Here is a 26,859-nt window from a genome sequence, read left to right on the forward strand (position 1 = left end):
TAAACTGAGCATAAGTCAAGCCTTTGTCATTAATGGAACTCCGACAATTCATCCTTTCTACAACAATTTTCCTATCAGTTAAACACAATAGGGATTCATGGTTCTTTTGAAAATTCTTTTGAAACATTACCCTCTATAATTGATACATATGGGTGAGTCTAAGGCTAGATTGAATCAGTCTCATTTTACTCAAGATACAAGAGATTTTGTTACAAATGTTTTAGGTAAGCGCGACTCTTACCTTCTCACACAAATGTATCCTTAGCAGGATCATTGCTAAGTTTATCCATATTTTGTTTTGCATTCAAATTTCCGTTAATGTCTTGCATCCTTTGGAAGACTTACTGTTCTTCTCACCCCTGGAGAGGAACTTGCAAGTCATGGTGTGCCCATGTATCTGCTGCCCTTTTCCTTCTAGATGGTGGCAGTCATGTGCTGCCTTGGTGAGTCCTGCAGTGCATCTTGTAAGATGGTACATACTGCTGCCACTGTGGAAAGCATTTCGTTACACTCCTGACTTATGCCTTGTAGATGGTAGACAGACTTTGAGGAGTCAGGAAGTGAGTTACTCTCTGCAGAATTCCTAGCCTCTGACCTGACCTTATAGCCACAGTATTTATATGGCTAGTCAATTTCTGGTCAATGATAACTCCCAGGATGTTGATTATGGGGGATTCAGTGATGGTGATGCCATTGAATGTCAAGGGAAGATGGTTAGATTCTCTCTTGTTGGAGGTGGTCATTGCCTGGCATTTTTATGTTACTTATCATTTATCAGCCCAAACTTGAATGTTGTCCAGGACTTGTTGCATTTGGACATGGACTGATTGAATATCTGAGGAGTCGTGATTGGTGCTGAACATTGTGTAATCTTCAGCAAACATCACCACTTACGATGGAAGGAAGTTCATTGATGAAGCAGCTGAAGATGGTTGGGGCTAGGACACTATCCTAAGGAACTGTTGCACTGATGTGCTGGAACTGAAAGTATTGACCTCTGACCACCACATCCATCTTCCTTTGTGCCAGGTATGACTCCAACCAAAGGAGGTTACACCCCTGATACTTTTTGATTCCAGTTTTGCTCAGGTTCCTTGATGACACACTTAGTCAAATGCTGTCTTGATGTCAAGAGCAGTCACTCTCACCTCACCTCTGGAATTCAGCTCTTTGATAATTGTCCACTGACTATTTATTTATGCTCAGGTGTAAATTATGAGAATGGAGTATGAAATTCAACTCTCAATTGTTGGCAAGCACAGACATTATATAAAATTCTGAATGTCAAATTTTCTCTCTTCCATTTTTCCTCCTTCCACACTCCACTGCCAAATAAAAGATGGTAAGTTCCTAACTGAGCCAAAATGCATCATTTCTGCTTCCGAAAAGTGGCAATCTAGTGTGATTCAGCTTCTTTAAGGGAACATTTTCCACCCATTAACCTTTAGCTGTAGAGAGAATGAGTGGAATTTTCTCATTTTTCTGCAGGGTGGCGTAATGGGCAAAAAAAACAGGGTGGAAGACCCCAGAGCCAAGAATGGTTTCCTCCGCCATATATTTAGCCACTTAGGCAAAAGAAAAGTTATGGGGCAAGTCCCAAGACGTCACATCTGCGGGCCGGACTGTACATCCCATGCCAGCAACTTAGGTTTTTAAAAGATTGGAGAAAGGGTGCCCCAATTAAAAAAAGAACCCTGCCAAAAACCAACCCCACCCCCAGTATTGTCTGGGCCTGACCCTCTTCCCCCCTTGGGGTTGTACTCACCTGTGTGCCTCCCACAGGTTCTGCTCGCCAGATACACATCATGGGAGGCTTGTTATAATTCACATTGGCATGAATTGACAGACTAACGGGGGGAGCTCTCAGGCGTAAAGGCCTGATAATGATTTTTAAATCCATTCAAATGGGGATCCTGACTTTCAAAATTGGGATTCCTGTTATGCCATTGGTGCGGCGGGGGGGAGGGTTGTAATGGGGATAATCAATCCAAGAAATCCCACCAGTGTAAAAGCTGATTTGGGACTCCCCCAGGATTCTGGGGTAAGACCAAATCTAGGAGCCATAATTATAATAGACACTAATGAATCCAGCGTGGAATGCTAGAGAAACTTCTTTACTCCGAGTGGTTGGAATGTAGAACTCCTTTCCACAACGAGTAGTTGAGATGAATAGCAATAAATGCATTGAGGGGCAAGCTGGATAAATATACACGGAAAGGTATAGAAGAGTATGCTGATAGGGTTAAGTGAGGAAGGTTGAGAGATGGCTTGTGTGGAGCATAAAGACCAACATGGATCAGTTGAGCCAAATGGTCTTTGTCTGTGCTGTACATTCTCCATAATGGCTAGATATGGAAGGCAACTTTAGCAATATTCTTTTTTTTCAATGTCCCAGATAGCAGTCTATCTGTAGGTCAGAAAAGAGACATCAATTTGGAGAACAAGAGAAGGAAATTGACACAATTACATTTTTAACTATTCCAGAGCTTTACATGATTAAACAATGTGAAATGACACGAGTATACTGAGATTATCGTTAATGTGACAACTTTAACGTGTAGCATTTTTGTTGTGAATTTTCTTCATTAATTTCTTGAGCAGAAATTCTGTGTAACGCTGATGTTTATAATTAACACAGGCCACTGGATACATCACTCTGGCAGTTCAACACAACCTCCTCCTAGAGGTAAGTTGGTGCATCCATCATATCACCGCCAGAGGTGAAATGTTATACATGTTAAGTAATGCTACAAAACATTCAGGCAAACAATACTATGCTGGTGACCATAGCACTGATTATTATTTTGGTCTCTTATTCCTGTTGGAATCCTTTATTCATAGCATTTTACTCTTACATTCTTAGCTGCATAAATAAATGTTTTCCAGGCAATTCCTTTCTCTCCAGTTTTTTTTTTGTTTTTTTCTGTTTTTTTTAAACAAAAAGTATTCAGTTTTCATCTCAATACCATAAACATAATAAAATATATTTGCGTAATCTGCTATATTTAGTACTTCAACCCTCAATTAGAAATTACTTGCTGTCTTTAGGTGATTTATTAACTACAAATACTAGACAGAGCCAAATACAAATTGCCTGTTAAACATGTTTCCAACTCTGAATGATAATAGTATTTCTGCTTCTATAGATGTGACAATAGCTTGGAAATCTCAGTAACTGGGTCAATCTACAGAGGTCACAATTCCTTTCAAATCAAAACCTGGAGTTCGCAGTCTATCAACCCATTCACTTCCATGATCTTGTCCAGTTGCTCCAGATACCGACCCTGATCTCGCATGAAGTGAGGTATTTGTGCACTCTGCAATATGGCAGTAACCTTTAGCCGGTCTACATCTTCATAAGACACCTGCCGCAAAGAGAGAATGAAAACACAATTCACCTTTTAATATTGATAGTAGTAATACATTTCTTTCCTCCTGGGGTCATGGAGGTCATTTCAAATGAATACTCCAGGATATAGTTCAGTGTTATATTGCCAATCACAAGCTGGTCTCAGTTTTTCAATCTAGTCCAATGCAGACCTAATTAAATACAAAGAAATAAGTGATTGTCCTGATGGGAGACTCACTGGGAGTCTCCCTTTAAGAGATAGCAACTTATTACAAGATCATTGAATGGAATGCCAACTGTCCTACACTTCACTGCTTTCCTTCCCCAGCCTCTGCACTGAGCAACTTCTTATCTTTGGTGAGTTTAACTTCCATTTGACTCATTGTGCTGTTTCTCCTGACCTCACTGTCCCCTTATTCTCCTCAACCTTTCCTTCAGTTAAACTCCCCAATCAATATTCATGATCATCTTCTAGATTTTGGCATCTCAAATGATTTCATTACTCCCAACATATCAGTCACAGATAAGGTTATCTCTGACCATTTTTTTTACACTTGGCATCTACAACCCCCCCATATTTCAAGCCTACTTCCTTCTCTACATGTCCCTGGAAAATACAATCCCCAAATTCACTTACCAATACACTTACATAATTCCAACCACCTTTGTCCCTCTGTTCACCATGGTCAAAATTTTCCGGCCCTGCCGCGCTGAGTTTCCCCTTGGCGAGTGCAGCAAGCCATTCAAATGTCCATTGACTTCAGCGGGACCAGAAGGTCCTGCCGGTGGGAGGAGCCAGAAAATTCCCGCCCACGTTTCAGTTACTAATTTGTTTAACCACACCCTCACCCTGATGGAGGCCGTGACAGCCAAGGCCACTGATCATTGGAGAATGCTGGAAGGCCAGGTCCATGCTGAGCTCCAAAACAGATCTGATAATTAGTGACCAAAGGCAAAAAGGTCTGGATATTTTTTCTGACAAGGTGATTCAGTGGTGATCATTCAAAACAGTTAAAATGGAGAGTGCAGGATACCATTTATCCGTAGTTCCTTGGTGATTTCTCTCAAATTTGGGTTCTAAATACAATTCCCAAACTCTGAATGTCAGAAATCCGCCTAACAGTAGAAATTTCTCAACCATGGATGTGCTGGAGGAATCATCAGGAACATAGTGCCTCCTGTAGCTATAGTGTTATGATGTGTATACTTCTATATCTTTTGAGTTATGTATATATTCAGTGTGGGTAAGGAAAGCAATCTCTGTGTGTGTCCAGGGTTAAACAAGGAAAGGCTTTTGGAGTCAGATTGTCTGAATCTGAGGGATGAGAGAGTAAAGCTGTTATCTCTTTGCATTTGTAATAAGGCCTTGTGGTCAGTTTTAAGTTATAAGTAAATGTTAGATTTCAAGTTTACATTTGGGGGTTACCTGTTGAAATTGATGTGTAGCTATTGCATTTCAAAAGAAGTTCAAATGTAGCAAGGAACATTTGCATCCTACAGGAGATTCGTGAGTAAACAGGGCAGATATTTTAAATGTTATTGATCCATAATAGAGGTAACATAGGAACATGAAGGATTTTAATATTTGGGGAACCTAAGTTCAAAGGGATTTATGAAGATAATGGAGAACAAAGATCAAAGGGGAGAAGAAAGTATGTTTCACTAAAGGCCAGCTCCTTTGTGATGAATGCATCTCACTCGAAATCCAGGAGAATATTTTGTCCTTTGAAACAGCTTATTTGTTTGAATCTGCCTTTGGAAAATCACATCAGTGCATTTCAGTTCTGGGAGTTGTAGACTGTACTACTGTTTGCAGTGAAAGGCTATTTATTGGTTTGGTTCATACGTCCTGGATTTTTCAATTAAGAGTTAATCAGTGTTGGTAGAGCTTTTGGAGGTTGTTTTGTAAGATGTTTTCTAACTGTATACTTATCTAGCGTGTTTAGGTTATCTTTTCTTTTAATAAGCATTACTTCAAATTTTAAAAAAAATTACTGGAGTTCTGTGCTTTTAAGCTCAGCTTTCCCTCCTCATTTCTGCCATACAAAAAAAAAGATTGCAATCAACTGAGATGGACTTCAATCTGTGATCTGGCTCGTTCAGCATTAACATCAACTGCGATCATAAGCATAGCAAGAGGTGAGGGAACATCTGGGTCATGCTTCCAGTGGCCATGCACACCCCTCTGAGAAGGATGGAAGAACCCATCCATGCCACAAGTGCTATCATGGGCCTGATTTTACCATTTTCATTCTAAAGTGCTGAATCGGGGTGCGATTCAGATCCGACTTGGAAACCTGTTCTCAGGCGGCCCCATACGCACTCAGCCTGAAAAAAAAATCGCGGGTCTGAATCGCGCTGTGGGCGGGGCTTAGCGCGCCCGAAACGATTGGAGCTCTGAACTGCGCATGCGCAGTGAGGAAAATATTTGAAAAAGCGCGCCCGTGTCAGATCGCTGCCGGGCCGCAGAAAGCGGAGAAAGTGGCCCGGGAGCGAAAAGCGGGAGTGATGGCCCCCACAGACATCACTGTTCCCCTTATCCACCCACCCCCGCTACCCAGACCGATCGCCCGCAGAGTGGCAGCAGATACCCCTGCCCCATCCCCATCCCAAGATCCATCTGGCCTCACTCTGCACCGCCCCCCCAGAGAATAATGTGGCTTCACTAACTGCCCCCCCCCCAACCCAGAGAATGATCTGGCCTCACTCCTCCACCCCCAGAGAATGATCTGGCCTCACTGCCCCCACCCCCCCCCCCCCCCCCCCGCAGAAAATGATCTTGCCTCCCCGCGTCCCCAGAGAATGATCTGGCCTCACACCTCCCCCCCCTCCAAAGAACGATCTGGCCTCACTCCCCCACTCCCACACCTGCCCCCCCCCCCCCCCACAGAATGATCTGGTCTCACTCCCCTCCCCCTCCCCCCCGAGGTACCTCTGCTCTCATTCCCCCCCCCAACCAGAAAACGATTAGGCCTCTCTCCCCCACCCCGCTCACCAGAGAATGATCTGACCCGCCTCCCTCCTCTCCCCACCACCAATCTGAGTCAGAGAGCCATTGGAACTCTGAACTCGCCCGAACCAGACTTTTATTCAGCATGTCCATTTCAGCACGATTCTGGATCGGCAAACGCGATGGTAAAGGGGGAAATGCTGATAAAGTTTGGCGGGCAGTTGATTAATTCAATTGAAATGCATGCCAATGCATTTAAATCGCCATTGTGCCCGTTTCGGGTGTGAATCGGATCGTGGCCATTCCCGGGTCTCGGTAAAGTGGCCATCTGTGTGGACGCGGACGCGGATCGCGATAATGGCCTCACACCCAACTTTACCACGTTTTCCCACCCGTTTAAATCGGGCCCCATGTCTCTGATGGATGCACACATGGCTACCTCCATCAAGAGATTGGCAACCTTCATGAAGAGCCAATAGACCAGTTATGCATCTTAGCCATGAGGTCAATCTAACATTGGCAAGGTGAGAGGGGCCTGGAATCACCACCAAGTGCTTGTCTTCTCAAGGCAGCCGGGAGGTAAAAGTGTGCTTTGCAAGGCAGGAAAAGCAGCTGTCTTCTGCCTCTCGGAGTATTCTGTGCATGGGCAGCAGTTCTTCAGTCCCACTGCCAATGAGCAAAGCACCATTAGTAGATGCAACGGCAGAAGAGGTCCCTCAGCATGCCCTCTAGCCCTCAGGTTGTTGTCACCCAGCTCTACTTCACTGTCACTTCCAACATCACTAAATTACCAGACTGCTTACCAGCAATGGATGAGCAGAAATTCTGCCCAATTAAATACTAAAAAAAAGCCATTGCCTTCAGTCCCCACTACAAAGTCTGTTCCTAGCTACGACTCCATCCCTCTCTGTCTGGGGCTCAACAAGACTATTGCAGTCTTGGCCTCAGATCTGACCCGGAGATGAACTTCCCACTACACTTCTGCACCATCAGCAATACCTACTATTTTCACCTTTATAAACATCCATCGCCCTTTTTTACTTCTAGACTTGACTATTCTAGCCCCCTCCTGGCCAACCTCCCATATACAACTCTTAAAAGTCATCCAAAACTCAGCTGCCTATGCCCTAGTCTCCTTCATCCATCGCCCCCGTGCTCACTGAACTGCATCAGTTTGATTTTAAAATTTTCATCCCTTTTTTCAAATTTCTCCTTGAGAATGTCCTCCTTATCTTCTCATTTTCACTTGACCCAGAAAACTCTCTTTTTTCATTCTTTCATGGGATGTGGGAGTCATTGGCAAAGCCAGCATTTGTTCCCCATCCCTAATTGCCCTTGATCTGAGTGGTTGTCAAACCATTTCAGAGCCAACCACATTGTTGTGGGTCTGGAGTCACATGTAGGCCAGACCTGGTAAGGATGGCAGATTTCCTTCCATAAAGGATATTAATGAACCAGATAGGTTTTTATGACAATCGGCAATGGTTTTGTAATCATTATTAGACTTCTAATTCCAGATTTGTTTTTTCTTAAATCTTATGAATGCCCCTCAATATTTCCATGGAAGATTGCTACAAACATCAAATTTGGGAATGCGGGCTCAAGCTTTAAGAAAGGAAGGTCTCAAGATAGCTTGGACTTAACTACTTAATGAGGAAGTTAATGAACATTTGGACCAGGCCTATCCATAGAGACAGCAGAAGCAGATTGTGAGAGAAAATTTAAATGAGAAGTGGATAGATATTTGAGGTTTCCTCCCACAGTCCAAAGATGTGCAGGTTAGGTGGAGAAGCCATGCTAAATTGCTCCCAGGATCTGTAGGTTAGATGGCAAATGTGTGGGGTTACAGGGATAGGACGGAGAAGAGGGCCTGGTTAACCTACTCCGTCAGAGAGTCAGTGCAGACTTGATGGGTTGAATGGGCTCTTCTGCACTGTAGGGATTCTATAAGTTGGTTACTGGGTGGGTGGAGATGGGGGGCCGGGGTGGGGGGAAGGGGGCGCTATTGTAGAGGACTCATTTATGGGACTGACCTGCTGGATGGCAGTCTTTCCGATTGAAGGTAAATGCATTGGATAAAATCCAAAGAGTGCATACTGTTTGGAAGGAATGAAGCTGATGGCCTGAATAATCTTTTCTCATCCTATATATTTATGAATCTGACACTACAATTTCATTCAGACTCATTATGCCCAATTTGCGGATTTAAAATGGAAACAAACGTGGGTGCAATTTGAGTTCTTTGATACATTTCTAAAAAATATTGGGTCAAATATTTATTTACTTAGTATTCTAGTGTTGCTCAATATAACAATGTAACCCATCTTTGTTCTCTGGTGAATTTGGAGAATGAAGACCTTCCTCACTGGGTATCAAGAAGCAGAATGAAGTAATTCCAGGTCAGGTGCACAGAATAATGTTCCTTCTATTCTTATCAATGTACCTCAGGCACAATTTGAGACAACTTTGACTGACCAGGGTACATTTTCTCGATTCAGTTATGTGGGGGCCACTTCAAATGAGAATGCCAATTAGGTACGGCTTCGCGTATGGCTCTGTGACCCAAAAGGACTGGACTGGGTTTGATCAAACTGATTTTATCGAAGGTACTCACAGTAAGCCAGTAAGCTTAACAGAAAGCCTAATATGCTGCATATTAATAAGCTTGCCAATTTACATACCTAGTTCTAAATTCAACATTCCACAGAAATGCTAACTGTTAAATTTGATGTTTAAAAATTTAACAGATGGCTGGTTTGAATGATGCTCCTTGTGTATGGTTTTCCACTGCACAGTCATCAAGAATGAACAAAAATACAGCTGCATGAACATTAAGGGCGGGATTTTACGGGCTCATTTGGGAGAGACTGGAAATTCCCGCCCGAGGTCAACGGACATTTCTGTTGTTGGACCCTCGCCCCGCTCCGATCCTCCAAATGTCTGAATAAAATCTAAAATTGTCATTAGTGATGATCATGTCTTTAATAAAGTTTTCTTTTGAAGGCCAAAACTAAACTACTCTCATAGAGAGTTTGACGATTTACACTGTCCCTCAGTTCTAAGCAAGGCAATTTACACCCAATCCAATGAAGATGGATTTGAAATTCGTTAATTTTACTGTCCTGTTTTATGTTCCTGAGCTCGCTGCTGTTTTGTGAATCTAAGCTTAGTAAAGGCGAAACTAAAAGAGGACAAAGCACAATGGACATCTAAGATAGGGTCCATGATGGCCTCACCACAGCAAGGTTGCATTAATTATTTGACCATTTCACAGTTTATTTACATTTATAACAACTGAGATTTTGCAGTATTATTACTGCTGGTATGAAGGGCACAAAATGGAAAATCAGGCTGTCAAGAACTGTACCTTCCCCAATGCTGTTAAAAGCTGGAAGTCGATGTTATCCCTGTGTCTCAGAATTTTAAGGATGCCGTCCAGATAGACTTGGTCTTTGCTAAAACAGCCTAAATAAGACAAATCAGAAATATTTGCTAAGTAATTTCTCTATGCTCAATAATATTTTTCATGTTGTATTCCCACATCAATCTGGGAGGAAGAAGGATAAAGAAACAGGATAGTTGGGTTCAGTGAGAGGGAAGAGGGAAAGAGAGGGAGCGAAGGAGGGAGATAAAAAGGGGTCGGAAGGAGAAGGAGGGGGGCATAAAAGTGGGGGGGGGAGAGTGGGGAGTAAGTGGGAGGGGGAAGAGTGGGAGTGGGGTAAGAGTGGGAGCGGGGGAAGAATGGGGGGAGATGGAGTGGAAGACAGGGATGGAAGAGGATGGAAGGGATGTAGGGGAGAAGAGTGTGTCTGGAAAAAACAAGGGAATGGAAGGGTGAAGGAAAATGGAAACTGTAGTTGAGACAAAAGGCAAAGGTAAAGAATGAGGTAAGGCAAAGAATAAGAGAAAAGTTTCAATCACAGAGAGGTTTCTTGTGAAAGGAGGTTTCACAAATAAATGAAAAAGCATTTTTCATCACCACAGGCTGTTCCAAGCCACTCTACAGCTAATTAAATACTTTTGAAAAGTAGCCACTGTTGTAATGTGGCAAAATTGTGTAGCCAATTCACACACAAAACTACAAAAGAGAACTACACATAGAGATAGAATGAAGACTGTGGTGGGGGGTAATTTTTCTGCTCCTATTTTCGGCGGGTGGGAATGGCGATGGGCTTGCAGAAACCAACAGGCATCCCCAAACAGCTTTTACACCATTGTGATTTTCCATTCTGATTATCCCCGCTTCCTTACCAATAATGTGATGGGGTTCTCGCCGTGAAAGGTCTGGAACTCCATTACCATATATTTTAATATACTTAGCGGGTTTTCCCGCTTTATTATCCCCCCCACCCACCTTAGGATTTCCCACTCCACCAATGTTAATGTCACCTTGGCTGGGTTTACAGCAGCATTTGACAAACAGGGACCTGGTGAAGAGAACCTTCCAGGGGCACACAGGAAAGTTCCACCCATTGTTCATACTCAAGTAAACAAAGTTCAGACATAGAGTTAGACATGTTGAGGCAGAGAAAAGTTCAGACAAAGGAGAACAGAGATAAGCACAGATATACAAGAAAGAGGGGAGAAAAGTGACAAAGATAAAGTCAAGGTGATAGACAAAGAAAACATGAACAGTTGTAAGAAAGAACGAAGTTGCAGTTATATGCCACTGCTTTCAAGCGCAACAACATCACTGGTGGGCATACTTGGAGTGGACTGGCCCACTGGTTCTCTGTGACTCCCTTCTTCTCAAATGATCTAGATGCTTACTCAGTATTTTACCTTGAACTTTGGGGCAGTACGGTGACGCAGTGGTTAACACTGCTGCCTCACAGCTCCACGGACCTGGGTTCGATTCCCAGCTTGGGTCACTGTCTGTGTGGAATTTGCACATTCTCCCTGTGTCTGCGTTGGTTTCCTCCGGGTGCTCCGGTTTGTTCCCACAGTCCAAAGATGTGCAGTTTAGGTGCATTGGCTATGCTAAATTGTCCCTTAGTGTCCCAGGATGTGTAGGTTAGAGGGATAAATATGTGGAATTACGGGGATAGGGCCTGGGCAGGATTGGGTCGGTGCAGGCTCGATGGGCCGAATGGCCTCCTTCTGCACTGTATGGTTTCTCTGATTCTACTTCATACAATACCGAGGCCATGCAGGGTCATTTGACCCATTCGGCCAATCAGGCTGAAGCGCACAAATCCTGTGGCTGAGTGCGGGCTCTCCCAGTCTGCAGACTGGAGTCAAAGTAATCAGTCACATCTTTCTCACTCTCTGTATATAGTTATTCCTGTTAATAAGTCGTTCTTTAGTTACTCCACTTGGGGTCACCACTCTTTCCAAGGTATTACAGTAATGGAGAGCAATTCTCTCAATATCACTGTTCCCAGTGGAGACCAACAAATTTCAGCAGACCAGGGTTCAAATTGGGGCTTTTTAGTTTGTATGGCTCAGCTACTCAATGGAGAAGCCATGTTGTTTAAGATAATCTTCATTATTTACAATAAACATAAGGGGAAGCTGGATAAATACATGAGGGAGAAAGGATTAGAAGAATATACTGATAGAATTTGAAGAAATGGGCTCAAATGAGGAATAGACACCCACATAGACCAGTTGAGACTAATGACCTGTTTCTGTGCTGTAATTTCTATATAATTATCTGCATTAAAATCATCTTTGGACTTCCTGAAAAAAGGAAGATGCAGCAGAGTAACATGATCACAATCATTCAAAGTTCCAGCAACAAAAATCTTCAGATTATACTCTACACTTATATTCACTAAATCATATATTGAATTAGAACAAGTTTCTACCTGGTTGGGATGTGTCGGTCTGACCACGTTTGGCTCGCACACAATAATCCCATCGAGTGTTTGGATTTTCCACAAATTTCCCAATGTCCTGGAAGAGTTCCCTAAAGGACATGTGGCTGGCCTGGTAGACTGTGTAGTAGAGCAGAGCTGCTCTCCAGAGGAAAGGGTCCTTGTGGAACAGCACACTGTGGATGCTGGCCAGTCCCTCTTCTGTTGGGTTGATTGGTTTAAGCCCATATTTTTTGCGACCATTCCAGTTACACCAGGGCTGTTGATTGTTGTTTAAACCTCGAAGGTAATGGGTACCTACACAAGGAAGTCAGTATTAATGCCACAAGACTCGCTATAAAGGAAAATTCTCAATCAAGACAGATATATTTTATCAATCCACCCAAATGAAACAACATGAAGTTTGCTTCCCTTCAAGTGTAAAAGCAGCTAATATTTCCAATTTAATTAAATGAGTGTGGGGTTTTTTCCTAGCATTAGATTTTATTTATTTATTTATGCTGCCTTTAAGGTAAAGTTTACCTGGACTTCCACTTACTACTGTCAGTGGGAGAAGATCTTTGGCAATGGCCCCTGTGGTTAGACACAGGAAGGTGTGAAAATGTCTGGTTAGTCTCATTCAATTTTCTTTCCCTTCCAAAGATAATCTTTGACAGGACATTTGTTCAGGGACTTAAAATTGCATTTATATAGCACCTAAGCACATCTTAAATGTCCCAAAGTATACACACACTATCAATTATTTTGAAAAGCAGTCATTATTTAGTCAAATACAGTGGCCGTTTTGTCCCATGAACAGCAAAGAGATGAATAATCGGATTTGCTCAAAAACACCAATGTTAACTCCTGTTTTCTACAACTAGTGTGAAAGGATCTCACTAAATAGGCAAAAAGGCCTTGATTTAACATCTGATTCAAACCGCCAACAATGCGACATTCAAAATACTGTATTGCAGAATCAACCCAAAATATGGAATCAAACTCTGGTCTGCAGCTTGAACCCACTACTGTTAAGCCAACAGTGCGGCCAACTGAGCCAAGCCTCCATATCCGGGGCTGAAGAGCTGGAAGATAACAGTGAGAGACCCCGATCACTGATCATTATCCAGTGACACTGTCGGTAAAAAATGTGTCTGCATGCATCAGATGAGGTGGCTTTGGATTGGTGGCCCATCAACCCACCCACAGTTCAATAGCCAGTAACACGCATTCTCCATATCCTTACATGAAAGATGACCATTTGAGTGTTATAACCAGATAGGGTGAATAGAGTCATTAATGTACAGAATTGTTTTAGGCTGGAAAGAAGGAGGAATCATCATATTGTACTCCAGCCTACACACATACCCCATTTGGATCAGTCAATCCGGAATAGAAGTACCTCAAGCTTGATGTATTGGATGATTCCAGTCTACGATGTCCTTCCAAGTACACTACAAATTACTTAACCACAACCTTCTAGATATGTCTATAAATAAACATTATGGTGAAACTGAGAGGGGAATATATTTAAGGATTCTGTTGAGTATTGGAAACTTATTGGTTACGTACTAATTCCTAACCTGTTAAATGGACATTGATTTTAAAATAGGAACAAGTGCTCTGATTAGCAAATAGGTTATTTGTTGCCCTATTGATTTCAGCACTGACTCTCCTATTTTCTGAGTCTCAGCTATGAAATGTTAATGTGGATTTTCACACCTATCTCATGTCTCAGCATCCCCTCTAGCCAGTGCTCTCGAGCAGTAGAAACATTGATGGTCAGAGTCGGACGTCCATTCACTATCGTCATAGAGGCACGAGAAAGCAGATCGTCTGTTAAATGGACTGCAATCTGAAAAGTTAAAAAAAATGAAATGTACTTTGAAGGTTTACAGAACAGTGACAGCCTGCAGTAACTTAACAGAAAATAGTAATACTAAAAATAAATGGAAATCCTTCACCTAAATTTAATGAAACAGCACCAACAGATGAAAAACACCCTTAAAATCCTCAGGCAGATTTCTCCCATCCCACCTGTAGTGGATTTGGTCATAGCAGGAGCCAGAAAGTCAGAAACCCACCAGCGTCAAAACCCACTGCAATTCTCCCAATGGTGGGTTAATGGCGAGTCAGTTTGCCTGCTGCTGGTGGTATGAACGCCATTTGTATTCATTTGCATCTCATGAACATTCATTAAAACAGCTGCTTGCTGGAATCTCGCCATGCCTTCCAATCTTACATTACACCAGCGGGAAATTACATCAGCCTCAAACCCATTTGAAAAAGAGTGGCATGCACAAGGAGGACCTCAGTTTGCCCACGACATAGCTTATCCACCATGTGGCGGCACAGTGGTTAGCACTGCTGCCTCATAGCACCATGGACCCAGGTTCAATTCCCAATTTGGGAGTCTGCATGTTCTCCCCTTGCATGCGTGGATTTCCTCTGGGTGCTCTCCTCCCACAGTCTGAAAGACATGCTGGTTAGGTGGATTGACCATGCTAAATTCTCTATCTGTACTGTGGGACTCATGGGCCCACTATTTGGACTGACTCAGACTAGTGCTGCACCAGGCTTTGTGGTCTTCTGCTCCCAATGCCTGGCATTGTTGTCTGTATATACAGCACAGTGCCATGGGGCTCATGTATCCTCCACTTCGACCAACTGAAGTTCAACTGGGGGTGGGGCAAAAGATGAGGGTGGGGCTGATGAGCACAAAAAAGGAAATGGGGAGGAAAGGCTGTGCAAAGGAGGTGGGAAGAGCAAGGGAAGGTAGAGGGACAAGAAGGTGGAGGAGATTGACGAACAATAGAAGGCAAAGGGAAGTTGCACCCTGACAATGGTACATGCAAAGCTGACAAACAAGGGGGGATCAAATGGATACCATATTGTTTACTGGAAGGAGGTGCACGCAGACTCCAGAATGACAGGGGTGATGGGTGTCTCTCATGTGGATGGGGGTCATTGGGGAGGGAGGGTTGCCTCTGCGTGCTATTATGCACACATCCTCCAAATGGGGTGAGTAGAGGTCCATGTGGAGCATGGGTGTTTCGCGGGTGAGGGGCTTGGGATGGAGGATCAGAATGTTCACCACTACGATGATGGGATCCAGTATTACTGGGGGAGGCTGGAGAAAAATGGGGCTAGTTCTACCTGTGCATCCTGAGACTCCAGGTAAATTGGAGGCACTCAAATCTCAGTCCTGAAGTGCAGATGTAGCAGCATCATGTTGAGGTCCCAGAACAATGACTTTGTGCAAAAACAAAAATAAGATCGCTTCAGTCTGGGAGGGGTATGAGGCAGTGTGAGAGAACCACTAAAATGGGCTATGGAGCTTCTTTTTACGACACCAGCTTACTTGTTGGTGCCCCAACAGCAGACAGAATTCAGAGCAGTTACAAAGGAGATAGACCACGTTGCTAAGGAAACAACTGAAAGCCAATCATTTTATTCAGCCCATTAAAATGATAGAACTCAATAGCCTCACATCAAAGTCTCAACATTTAGCAGCGCATAAGGTTAGACGGCAGTCTTGGAGAGTAAAGGCAATAGTGAGGGGGGCAGAGTTGCATCATATTTGCCATCTCATCAGTGAAGGGCAGAAACGCATTAACAGTGAATGCCATTCATTACGGGACAAATGGATTCCACTCATTGACCATGAGCAACTGAAATGTCATTGGCGGGCCACTTCAAAGATTGTAGTGAGGAACTACTTTTGTTTAATCATCTCATTCACACCTTATCAGCCCCCCTCTCAGTTCCATGTGTCATATGGGGTGGCACAGTGGTTAGCACTGCTGTCTCACAGTTCCAGAGATCAAGGTTCGATTCCCAGCTTGGATCACTGTCTGTGTGGAGTTTGCATGTTCTCCCTGTGTCTGCGTGGGTTTCCTCCAGATGCTCCGGTTTCCTCCCGCAGTCCAAAGATGTGCAGGTTAGGTTGATTGGCCATGCTAAATTGTCCCTTAGTGTCCTGGGATTTGTATGTTAGAGGGATTAGTAGGATAAATATGTGGGGTTTCGGGGATAGGGCCTGGGTGGGATTGTTGTTGATGCAGGCTCTATGGGCCAAATGGCCTCCTTCTGCACTATAGGGATTGTGTGGATTTCTAGAATGGAATTTTGCTCACCTCTATGTGTGTGTTAGCATCTCGGGGGTAATGCTGCATCAGGCACAATGTATCAAGGTACCCAAAGCTGTACAGCCCCACACCTCCCATAGGTCTCTCAATCACACCTTTAACTGGTGCTGTCTTCAATGTTTGTTTTCAGAGAGAAGGCAAAAGAAATAATGGGTGCAATGCTGCATTCCTCAGAGTTCTCATTCAATGCAGGAGGTGAAGGAGAGAGAAGTGTCGTCGAGCACTGATTTAGCAGGAGGTAACGTCTGCAGGACATGGCCAAGGTGAGTCTGAGCATGAGCAGGAGGAGAGACCCAGACAATGGAGGCAACCCCGCCACATCGACCTGTGGAGGATTTGGAGAGATATCCGCTCATGCTTAATGAATGAAGCTCCAAAGGTGGAATTGGGCGTGAGTTCAGTCCATTCTGGCCGGCGGGAACAATGTCACTGGAACCACCCACCGCCGAAATTCTGGAAACTAGAGCAACTAGATTTCCTTCAGTAAGAAATTGATGCATATTTACCTGGGAGTTCAAGGTCATGTGTCCAGAGAGCTAATGTTGGCAGCTGCTGCTACTGCTAATATCTACAACCCAGGAGTAGGGAGCCAAAAAGAAATATCAGATATGGTTCATATTCCTGGTGAGTGATTCCCTCCCAATTCTAGCCCCCGAGTTTTTCTTGAAATTGCTGAATGTATATCTCGGGTGAAGACAGAATCAGACTGATGAAAGTTCAGCCTAGTCTATTAGTTTAAAACAGATGTAGAACTAAATAATTACTGAGGTAAAGAAAAATACTGGAAATGCCCAGCAGGTCTGGCAGCCTCTGCGGAGAGAAAAGCAAAGTTATCATTTCAAATCGTTGACCTTTTGGCAGAACTGACATTACTGAGGTTTGTTAGGATTACACACACTGCTGCAATATCCATGGATCATCTCAGAAGTACACAAATGATAGACCACTATTTTTAACTATATTTAATGTGATATAAATGTGGCACAAATGCCACACACACACACACGCAGTTTTTGTCAGCGTATTTGCCAGTGTAGCTAAAGTAATAGTAGATTTCTGTTATAGATGTCATCCAGATACAAGACTTGACTGTCTGTTCCTCCACAACACTATTTTTAATTTATAGTCTTCAAACTTCAAACAAAAACAGTCAAAGTAGCAACGCACGACCATATGAATGTATGGTACTGCTCTTTCTACTACAGCTTACATCACCAAGGCAGTCCTCCCTCTCCATGTACTTCTTCACATAGAACCAGATGCGACTCTTGGTGAGAAGACTTCCGCCTGTTGCTTGTTCAAACTTCTCATAGCTGCCATACTTCTGCAGAGCCATTTTCATTATCTTGATTGCCTATTGGAAAAAGAAAATGATTTGAAGTAGGTTTGTAGAAGTGGAACCAGATATGCAATAAACTGGTTTTCATCTCCTTCTGAAGAAAGAACAAAACCAGTATTCTTATTGTTGGCCTGCTGAATGAAATATGAGCAAGAAATCATTTTGTGCAGTTTCAGACATTTTTAACTCAAGCTTTCTGATATATGTCAAACTAGGAAACAAGCAAAACATAGATCAAAAGCTTTAAAACAGAGTTGATGGTTCAAACCATGTCATAATAAAGAACTCAAGCAATTCAAAACCAATAACCAATTCAAGATTATCGGTTGGGTTCACAGTGTGGCTCACTTACATTTGCTAGTAGTTACCTATATTCACATTAGGAACCTTTCCCCTACAAGCAGAAAGAACATGTCTTGGTCTTGTAAAGAAAGACAAAATACAGTGGATGCTGGAATCTGAAACAAAAGTAGAAAATGCTGGAGAACCTCAGCAGCTCTGACAGTGGAGAGAGAATAGAGCCAATATTTTGAGTCAGGATGATCCCCTGAAGACAAGAGGGGGCAATGTGGAAGGAGGGTTGTGCAAGGAGTGGGGTGGGGGAAGGACAAACACTAGGGGGCAATGTGAATGGAGGGCTGTGCAAAGAGGAGGGTGGGCAAAGGCTCACAATGGTAGGCAGAGGGCCAATGAAGTGGATGAAGAAGACGAACAATGGAAGGCAGAAGGAAGACCTAGGGAGGGAAGTTGGACCCCACCAAGGCTGCATGACATGTAGACAAACAAGGAGGTTGAAGGGCTAGCACGTGTATTATCGGTAGGGGCTACAGACTGTAGAATATGAGTGGGTGCCTGTTAGTGTGACACATTAGGGATGATTCACACAAACACTAAACAGGTCAGGGCTTCGGTGCTTTGTGAAGGTCACTTGTCCATAGTCCTTCTTGGAAATGGGAACCATGTCAAGGCTCCAGTTTAAGTCCAGGAGCTCGTAGACAGGACTCAGAGAGTGTAGACATTCCTATTGTGAAATGGAAAGGAGTCACAGATAATAGATAGGCAGTCCAGGTGCCACGTGCGCCACACAGTCTGACATTAGAGATAGAAGACAGTTCAGAAGTGGCCATGCAGCAGGAGCAATCATTGGAAGTGTGGTGTACTCTAGCTGCAGGGAGGGGCAAGGGCTGTGTACACAGGGCTGTCCAACAGTTGATGTCCTTGGGTTTGATGGGCTCTATACTGGGGTACAGAGGGTATGGTGATGGTCACAGGGGGCATCTGCAGCCTGTAGATAGGGAACACATAATTTGGGTGAGGGTGGGGAGGAACCCCTGTAGGTGATAGTGCACATATCCTCCAAATGGGGTGGGTACAGATCTATGAGAGGCATGGGGACCTCGCAGGTGATGACTCGGGAGGACTGTGTCAATATCCAGTAGCACAACAACTGATCCAGTATTAGCAGGGGAGGCTGGAGAACAATAGGTAGCATCTCTACCTGCACATCAAAGGCTCCAAGTAAATTGGAGGCATGTGGCAGCGAGATAAGGAGGGTCAAACTTCATCCTCTGATAAAGGTGCAGCACCACCATCTTGAGGCTCAGTTAAAATGGCGCCTTCCAATATTGAAAGCAAGATTGGTTCTATCTGGAAGGAGTATGATGAAACGTGGGAGGACCTAAAAACTGGAGCTCCTTCTTGCGACGCATATTCCTCTGTTGATGCCGCTGCTGTGGACAGGGTTCAGGTCAATTACATAGAACTCAGACCCAGGAAGCAAGAGCAAGCCAGATTTCTAAGTTAGCGCTTTGAAAGGGATCGGCACAATTCAGTAGGCTCATGTCAAATTTTGGAAAGCTACATAGTGGAAGACAGTGAGGCAGCTTTGGAGAGTGAAGGCTATAGTGAAGGGAGCACAGATATGTCAAATGTTGTCTTTCCATCAGTGAAGGGGCATCACGGGTTAACAATGTCATTCACCAGTAAGGCATCACTGTGCATTGCTCCAGCAGGAGACACTGCATGTGGGACAAGGCATAAGGGTGTGTGAGCATCAACAGGAGGCTGAGGAGCGGAGACCCAGACTTTAGAGGTGACTGGCAGCACTAAGGGGGCAATCTTATCCAAAGAATCTAAGTGCTGAATGAACGTGAAAATGGCAGAGTTCAGATCCATTCTTTCAGAGGAGCCACAAATGAAATCCTGTGGCACTTTGTGCATATGATTCCAGCTAGTAGGGGGGGGCGGGGGGGGGGCGGGGGGGGGGGAGGCGTAAGCTCACCAGAAAGCCAACTCCTCACATTAGAGGGTACAATCATGCATGCGCAGATCTCTCTGTTTTGTTGCACAGAACAGAGAGATCGGTCAGTCATCTCCCCCTGGATATCACCCCCACTTTTTAATCACTGGCTTCCCCGGCAAATTGACCCCACCCCCCCTCCAATCACAGGCTGATCGCATCCCCCCAGCCCAGTCAATTGCCCCCCACCCCCAGGCGCAGCCGACCATCCTGTCAGAGTGGAAAAACATTAAACAATGGATGGTCCTCTTTCTGAGCTTCTTGGTGGAGATAAAATGTCTACAGTTGTCTTCATAAGGGTTTAAATTATACATGTAATTTATCAGATCAAAGAAAGGTTGGAAAGCAAGTAGTGACCAAGGGAAGGCCTTAAGATATCATACATAGACCTTTCAAATCAAAATGCAGGTTTGGGAATAATAAATAATTAGTTGGAATTTCTATTTGGGATATCCTGGGGATGCCACACTGCCATGGGAATTGCAGGGAAATTTTTTTGTGATTTGGGGATTATCAGTTTGTTTTTCTTACAGAAACAGGCAATTTCATTTGGAGCCTGGAATCAGCTTTCAGATAAGCAGAGAGAGAAATCGGCCACGAGCTGTAGATCAGGAAGAAAAGGGCTAATTTGGAGTCATAGAGCAAGAAAGCAATGAGGCCCATGTTTGAGCTGGGGTATCCACAATAGCGAGGTGCTTAAAGATATGTTGGAGGGTCACGTAGCCAGATGCTAGTAAAAGGTCCCGAAGATATCTCATACCTTGGAGAATAGCAGGAAAACTGAGGAGAATTAAAATGAATTCATGAAAGCTGTGGCATACCATGGTTTGGTTCCAGGAGAAGTGAAGAAACCCTCAAGATCCTGTAATATATAGGGGAACTCTTGTGTGGAAACAAAGGTGGAAAAAGGAGCATCCCATTTAAATTCTCAAGTGGAAAGAGCAAGTGAATATGAAACATATAGTGTCAAGTTAGTAGTACTTGCTTTGTCTAAATCTTGCACAAATGATTTTTGTTTCAAATGTGAAACTTTGTGCTATAATTCTTTCAATTAATAAATGGGAGTTCATTTTTTTTAAGTTAATGGTCTCACTTGAGATCATAACTCCATTCTCAATTATGTACTTCAATGATTAAATGTCCTTCAGTGCTTGCATATCAAAATGGTGCACTGGTTTGTATTGTAATCTTAATGTAATTTTAATTTGACATTATCCTTCCCCCAATATACTGTCCACTTCTCAGTTACCTGCCAAATTTGTCTATTTTTGGCGTTACATGAAAGCTACATGTTTACTTTCGATTTGATTTGATTTTTTGAATTGACTTGATTTATTATTGTCATATGCATCAGCATACAGTGAAAAGTATTGTTTCTTGCGCGCTATACAGACAGAGCATACCTTTCATAGAGAAAGAAATGAGTGAGTACAGAATGTAGTGTTACAATCATAGCTAGGGTGTAGAGAAAGATCAACTTAATGCAAGATAGGTTCATTCAAAAGTCTGACGGCAGCAGGGAAGAAGTTTACATGCTTTCCACTAGATTATTTAGTCTATACTTTAATTTTTTGATGCAAGTTGCAATGCAATTTAGGCTGCAGTCATTGTTAAAGATACCTCCATCAACTAAACACAGTCATGGCTGATGGCAGGAAATAGCTTAGCAAGTTGCCCATCCATTCTCCACCCAAAACCATCCAAATTCATACAGATGGAGTGGGAATTTAGAGTTGAATTTAGTTCAGTTCCAAAACTTGGTGATATGTTTAGAATGATCGGAGGTGGATGGGGGTGGGGAGGGGGGCGGTGGTGATGTCGGTAATGTTCTTTCTAATCTTTTGCACCATGCTGGCCTGTTCATTTCAGTTCATGATATCTTTTAACTTTTTCGCATGATGTTGTAAGTGGGACAGCTTGTGAGCAGCCTGTGAGGCTATGTGCAGCTTACAGGGAACACTGCAGACATGTAATGCAGGGTTGGTCTTTCCTTTCAAACTATCCACTGAAAGGGAAGGGGGATCTGACTGTTCAGAGAAGCTAAGTAAACTCAAATGTCAGGCAAAATTCCAGCAATTTTCAAAAAGACAGGGCATTATTTTAAGAGTTCTGAATGATATTCTCCTCCTCTTAGCACCAAACCACAGGAGTAATTTACACTGATACAGCACCTTTAACATAAAGAAGTACCCCAAATTTTTCCACAAAAAATAGACAAAAGGAAAACAGACAAGGAGTCAAGACAAGTAACGTTAGGTGATATGACCAAAAGCTCGGTCAGAAATGTGTCTTGAGGACTTTTCTTTAATGTGGAGGGAGAGAGAAAGATGCAGGAGAAAATAGAGAGAAAATTCCAAAGAATAGGAAGTTTGCCAATGTTGGGGAAGGGATTGATCAACAGATAGGAGTCAGACAAATGGAGATGGGATACAGGGCCAATGGAGATTTCACAAAAAAGATGGGGCAAAACAACAGAAGATTGTATAGACATCAAGAATTCGGAGTGGGGAATGATGAGTAAGCAAACCTTTCCTATAACAAACTTTCTGGGTTCCATGTTGGCTCCATCTCATTGTGTTGTGAATCCTAAGCAAACAGGACTCATATAGATTGGTGATGGATATGAAAAAACACTCATATTCCGGTAATAACTTCTCATTAGCTAACATAGTCAGGAGGTGATAGTATTGTGGTTAAACCACTGGGTTAGCAAACAATTAGTGGTCATTAGTTTAAATCCCAGCATCCAAATAACAAAACTGAATTCTGGTCATTTGTGAACTGCCACTAGCAGATGCAAAATACCATAAAATCGTTGGGTAGTAATTTGCCTTTAGGCAAAGCGAGCCTGCCAGTCCCATCTGGTTTGGCCTGTGCATGACTCGAGTCACACACTATATAGTTGAACCTTAAACCATTCAGATGTCAAGGCAACCACGGCATCTTAAATAATTAGTACAGCCCCACTCTGCTGGCACTGCCCATATCCAAAACCAATTTCTGTGAGTCGGGGTTGGGTTTTATTCAAAAAGAGGAGGTTTTGAGAACCAAGATTTGTATGACCATTGCGAAGCTGTCAAAATACTATTTCTGTAACATCTATCACAATGAGAACAAAATTGTGAAAGTATTTAAGATTCAAGCTTTTTAAGAGGTTGACAGACTTGATGCACTTTGAAACAATGAAAATGCTGCAGCTAAAGCAGTCTCGGATCCATTCTAATGCTTGCAATATTCATGCCCTGGGATGGCAGCTATTGGGCCTTTGTTCAAGATTACCAGAAGCCAGAGTTAACACCACAGTATTGATATCACATATTGAACAGGTTGTCTTTTTAGCTGTCTGCATAAAATAGACATGGTTTTATTAATTAATCGAAATAATTGAGTGTGGATGAAAATTATGAGTGTGATCTGATATTGTGGTGTCCAGAGTCTGAGCAGAACAGTGATGGTAAATTTGTTCAATCCTGTAAGGCCACAGGTTAAGGAAATGGTAAATAGGAAAATATTAATAAATTTACGATTGCCAGCTTAGCAACAATGATGGGACTGAACTAATTGTCACCACTATTGGCAGATCAGGACTAGCCAGTCTTCCTTTAGTCACCTTGCATCCCTCTCTGTAACAGTAGTTTGGATTTAATTTGGAGGCAGCAGCCCTACTTAGCAGCTAGAAAGAAGTGAACGCACCTCTGTCAATCTGGACGTCTCTATTTAACATGGCTCAGGTAACTGAATACCTATAGTTGTGGCTTCTGCCACTCTGAGTCAGCATGTCCCACCTCCAAGAATGCATAGCCAGTAAGAGGGCCAGCAGTCCTTCAGTCCCAGCATTGCCACTAGGAGTGGAAGCCAGTTCTGGAACTGCCGTGAGCTCTGGACCAGAAGTATTAATGGAGACCTGGAAGACTTGCGAGAGGAGTCAGTGATCACCCCAGGCGAATCGGGCAAGTTATGGCAAGGTTGGAGGGTGGGCAGTGAGCGGGTCGTTCACAAAAGCTGAGGTGCATCTTTCCATCTGGGCCACCTGTGCCACTGGGGGCAAAATGGGAGAGGGATCCTTTGTGGTGCCACTGGGGGCAGAGTGGGGGAGGGGTCATTTATGGACCACAGGCTCCCTGAGCAGGAGAGAGCACCCCCTCATTCCCGATCCCACAAGCAGGCCACTGGGGTATACCTGGCTGCTGCAGTGGTGGGAAGAGGCCTCTACATGGCCATTTGATGGTCTCAATTGAACTATTAGACAGGCAGGCTGCTCACCACCTTCCCTGTCATTGGTAAAATACCAGCAAATGTGGGAATGCAATGAGAATGGCAGCCCCTGCCAACCCACTTGATTTTACTCATACCCTCTCTCTCCCACAACAGGGCAGAGGGGGAAGGTGGTGTAAAATTCCATCATTGTCTACCCAGCTCATCCTTGGTCTTGTTCAGCTGCTTAATCCACGTGCCTCTGCCCACAGGACAAGCTAAACCCCAAGGACAATTTGATAGCGATGAATTTGAGTAAATATCTTTAATTGTCAGATTCTCTAGATTGGCAGCTATTTAACTTCCCTTTTTATGAAGTGGTCAGGCTAAACTATCGTTGGAAAAAAACATAATAGCAAAAGAATATCTTTGATTTGTACTTTTAAAGATTTTTTGGTTGTAATTTGCTGGCGCTTTGAACAAATTTTGATTTTTGATATAGATTCACACATTTGGGAAAATAGCTCTGGTGATTACATTGCTGCAATATTGGAATATTGTCTTCCTAATTTTCAATCTCCTGGTTTCAATTAAAAATTCCTGCAGTTTCTTTCCACAGCACTGAGGCAATTAGGATTGGGTGGCTCGGTGGCACAGTGGTTAGCACTGCTGCCTCACAGTGCCAGGGACCCAAGTTCAATTCCAGCCTCGGATCACTGTCTGTGTGGAGTTTGCATGTTCTCCCCGCGTCTGCGTGATTTTCCTCCAGGTGCTCCGGTTTCCTCCCACAGTCCAAAGATGTGCGGGTTAGGTGGATTGGCCATACTCAATTGCCCCTTAGTGTCAGAGGGATTAGCAGGGTAAATACGTGGAGGGTTACGGGGATAGGGCCTGGGTGGGATTGTTGTCGGTGCAGGCCTAATGGGCCGAATGGCCTCCTTCTACTGTCGGGATTCAATGATTTTATTCTATGAAATTTGAGAGAATATTATTAGAAATAACACTAGCACCATCTAGTGATGGTTAGGAAAACAGGAATATGATTTATTTGAATTTTCTGACCATACCTACATTACAGGTTACAGAGCATCTGCAATAATGGAATTGTTAGACAGAGAAAAGGTTAATCTTATTTTCCATCTTGGGAATCACACGAGTTATTGATGTTTCTCATCCCACTTAGTAGTGCATATGGCAGACTTTCATTTGTTTCCATAGCTATTTTTTCCTGGAACAGGTTTCTAAACTATTGCCAGAGTCTTATAGCTTGAGGAGACACCACACTGCATCAAGCATGGCTGACCAGCAATCTCTCCCATTCTTACTGCCTGCCATTGGTATCTGTTGGAAGGAGTTTGCAGTCTGATACTCAATCTGTTGGCTGTTGTTATGAATGCATCGTCCTTGGCCATCAAGTCCAGGATGGGAATTGCTAACGCCTCATGGAATATTTACTCTCAGCAAATCTGGTGCACAATCAACAATAGTTTGGATGATACTGTACAGGATTCACTGTATTGTCATTAGTATTCATTCATTGTCTAGTTTCATTGTTGTTATTTCTCCTACTCATTCCTTCACTACCTCAGTCACGGAATGTTACAGCACAAAAAGAGCTCATCAGTCTATTGTGTCCACACCAACTCTCTGCAACAGCTACTCAGTTAGCCCCACTCCTTACCCTTTTACTATAGCCCTGGAAATTCACCCTTTTCAAGTACTTATCAATTCGATTTTGAAAGTCATGATTGAACCTGCCTATATCAAACTCTCAGGCTGTGCATTCCAGATCCTAACTACTCACTGCATTAAAACTTTTTGCTCCTGTCATCATTGATTTTGCTTTGCCATTTACCTTATCTTAGTGTCCTCTGGTTCTCAATCCATCTGTGAGTGGGAAGTGTTCCTCACTTTTTACTCTATCTATACCCCTCATGATTACGAACGCTTCTATCAAATCTCCTCTCAACACTCTCTTCTGTAAAAGGCTGCAACTGTTCAGCTGTCACAATGTGCTGACCACATGTTTCCCATACTGCAGGGGGCCAAGCTTTGGGTCACCTATCCTAATATCTCCTTACAAGGCTCCATGTCAGACTTTATTTTGATAATACTGGAATTGCCTTAGGATATTTTACTGCAAACTGAAAAAAACCTTGTTAATACAAACTAAGAATGCAAACAGGCAGTGTGAAATCTGAAATGCAGAGTCCCATTTTCTCAATGCAGAACATGGACTAGTTGTGTAATGTGAAAACTGAAGAACGCTTGTTCATCAATGTCCTCGTGAGAAAGTGCTGCCCACTCAAGTTTTGTTTTCTTGTATTTCAATTGGTTCCCCTTTACCCACCCTGCTAGTATTGATTTGTTAAACATTCTGTTACTACCTCCTTTATAATGGATTCTAGCTTTTTTCCAATGACAAATGTTAAATTAACTGGCATATAATTTACTTCCTTTGTCCCCTTTTTTGAATAGTGGAGTTACATTTGTAGCTTTCCAATCTGCAGGGTCCTCACCAGAATTTAAGGAACTTTGGAAATTAACAATCAATGTATCCACTATCTCTGCAGCCACTTCTTTATGTCCCTGGGAAGCAATCCATCAGCCTTTAGTTCCCATTAGTTTGTTTTCTCTATTGATAAAGTTGTTTTAAGTTCATATCTCCCTTTTGCTCCTGTGCTTCTCTATTATTGTGGAGATGCTTTCTGTGTCTGCTACTCTGAAAATAGATACAAAATACAAAAGGTCAGAAAACCGTGAGTTCAAGTCCCACTCCAGA

The 26,859-nt window shown here is 43.2% G+C and overlaps 1 protein-coding gene across 1 annotated transcript in view; it reads right to left on the minus strand.

Moving 5' to 3' along the window:
• Positions 1 to 2,934: 2,934 nt before the first annotated feature.
• matcap2 (microtubule associated tyrosine carboxypeptidase 2) overlaps positions 2,935 to 26,859 on the minus strand; it is a 35,615-nt gene continuing 11,690 nt past the window's right edge. Inside the window, exons 3-7 of the mRNA XM_078228925.1 lie at positions 17,456 to 17,599; positions 13,820 to 13,952; positions 12,110 to 12,415; positions 9,667 to 9,764; positions 2,935 to 3,365 (exon numbers count right to left, since the gene is read on the minus strand). Of these exons, the coding sequence (XP_078085051.1) occupies positions 3,207 to 3,365; positions 9,667 to 9,764; positions 12,110 to 12,415; positions 13,820 to 13,952; positions 17,456 to 17,599 (840 nt within the window). The 3' untranslated portion in view covers positions 2,935 to 3,206. The remainder of the gene's footprint in view (positions 3,366 to 9,666; positions 9,765 to 12,109; positions 12,416 to 13,819; positions 13,953 to 17,455; positions 17,600 to 26,859) is intronic.

The sequence above is a fragment of the Mustelus asterias genome, chromosome 2 (assembly GCF_964213995.1).
Source record: "Mustelus asterias chromosome 2, sMusAst1.hap1.1, whole genome shotgun sequence".
Classification (NCBI taxonomy): Eukaryota; Metazoa; Chordata; class Chondrichthyes; order Carcharhiniformes; family Triakidae; genus Mustelus; species Mustelus asterias.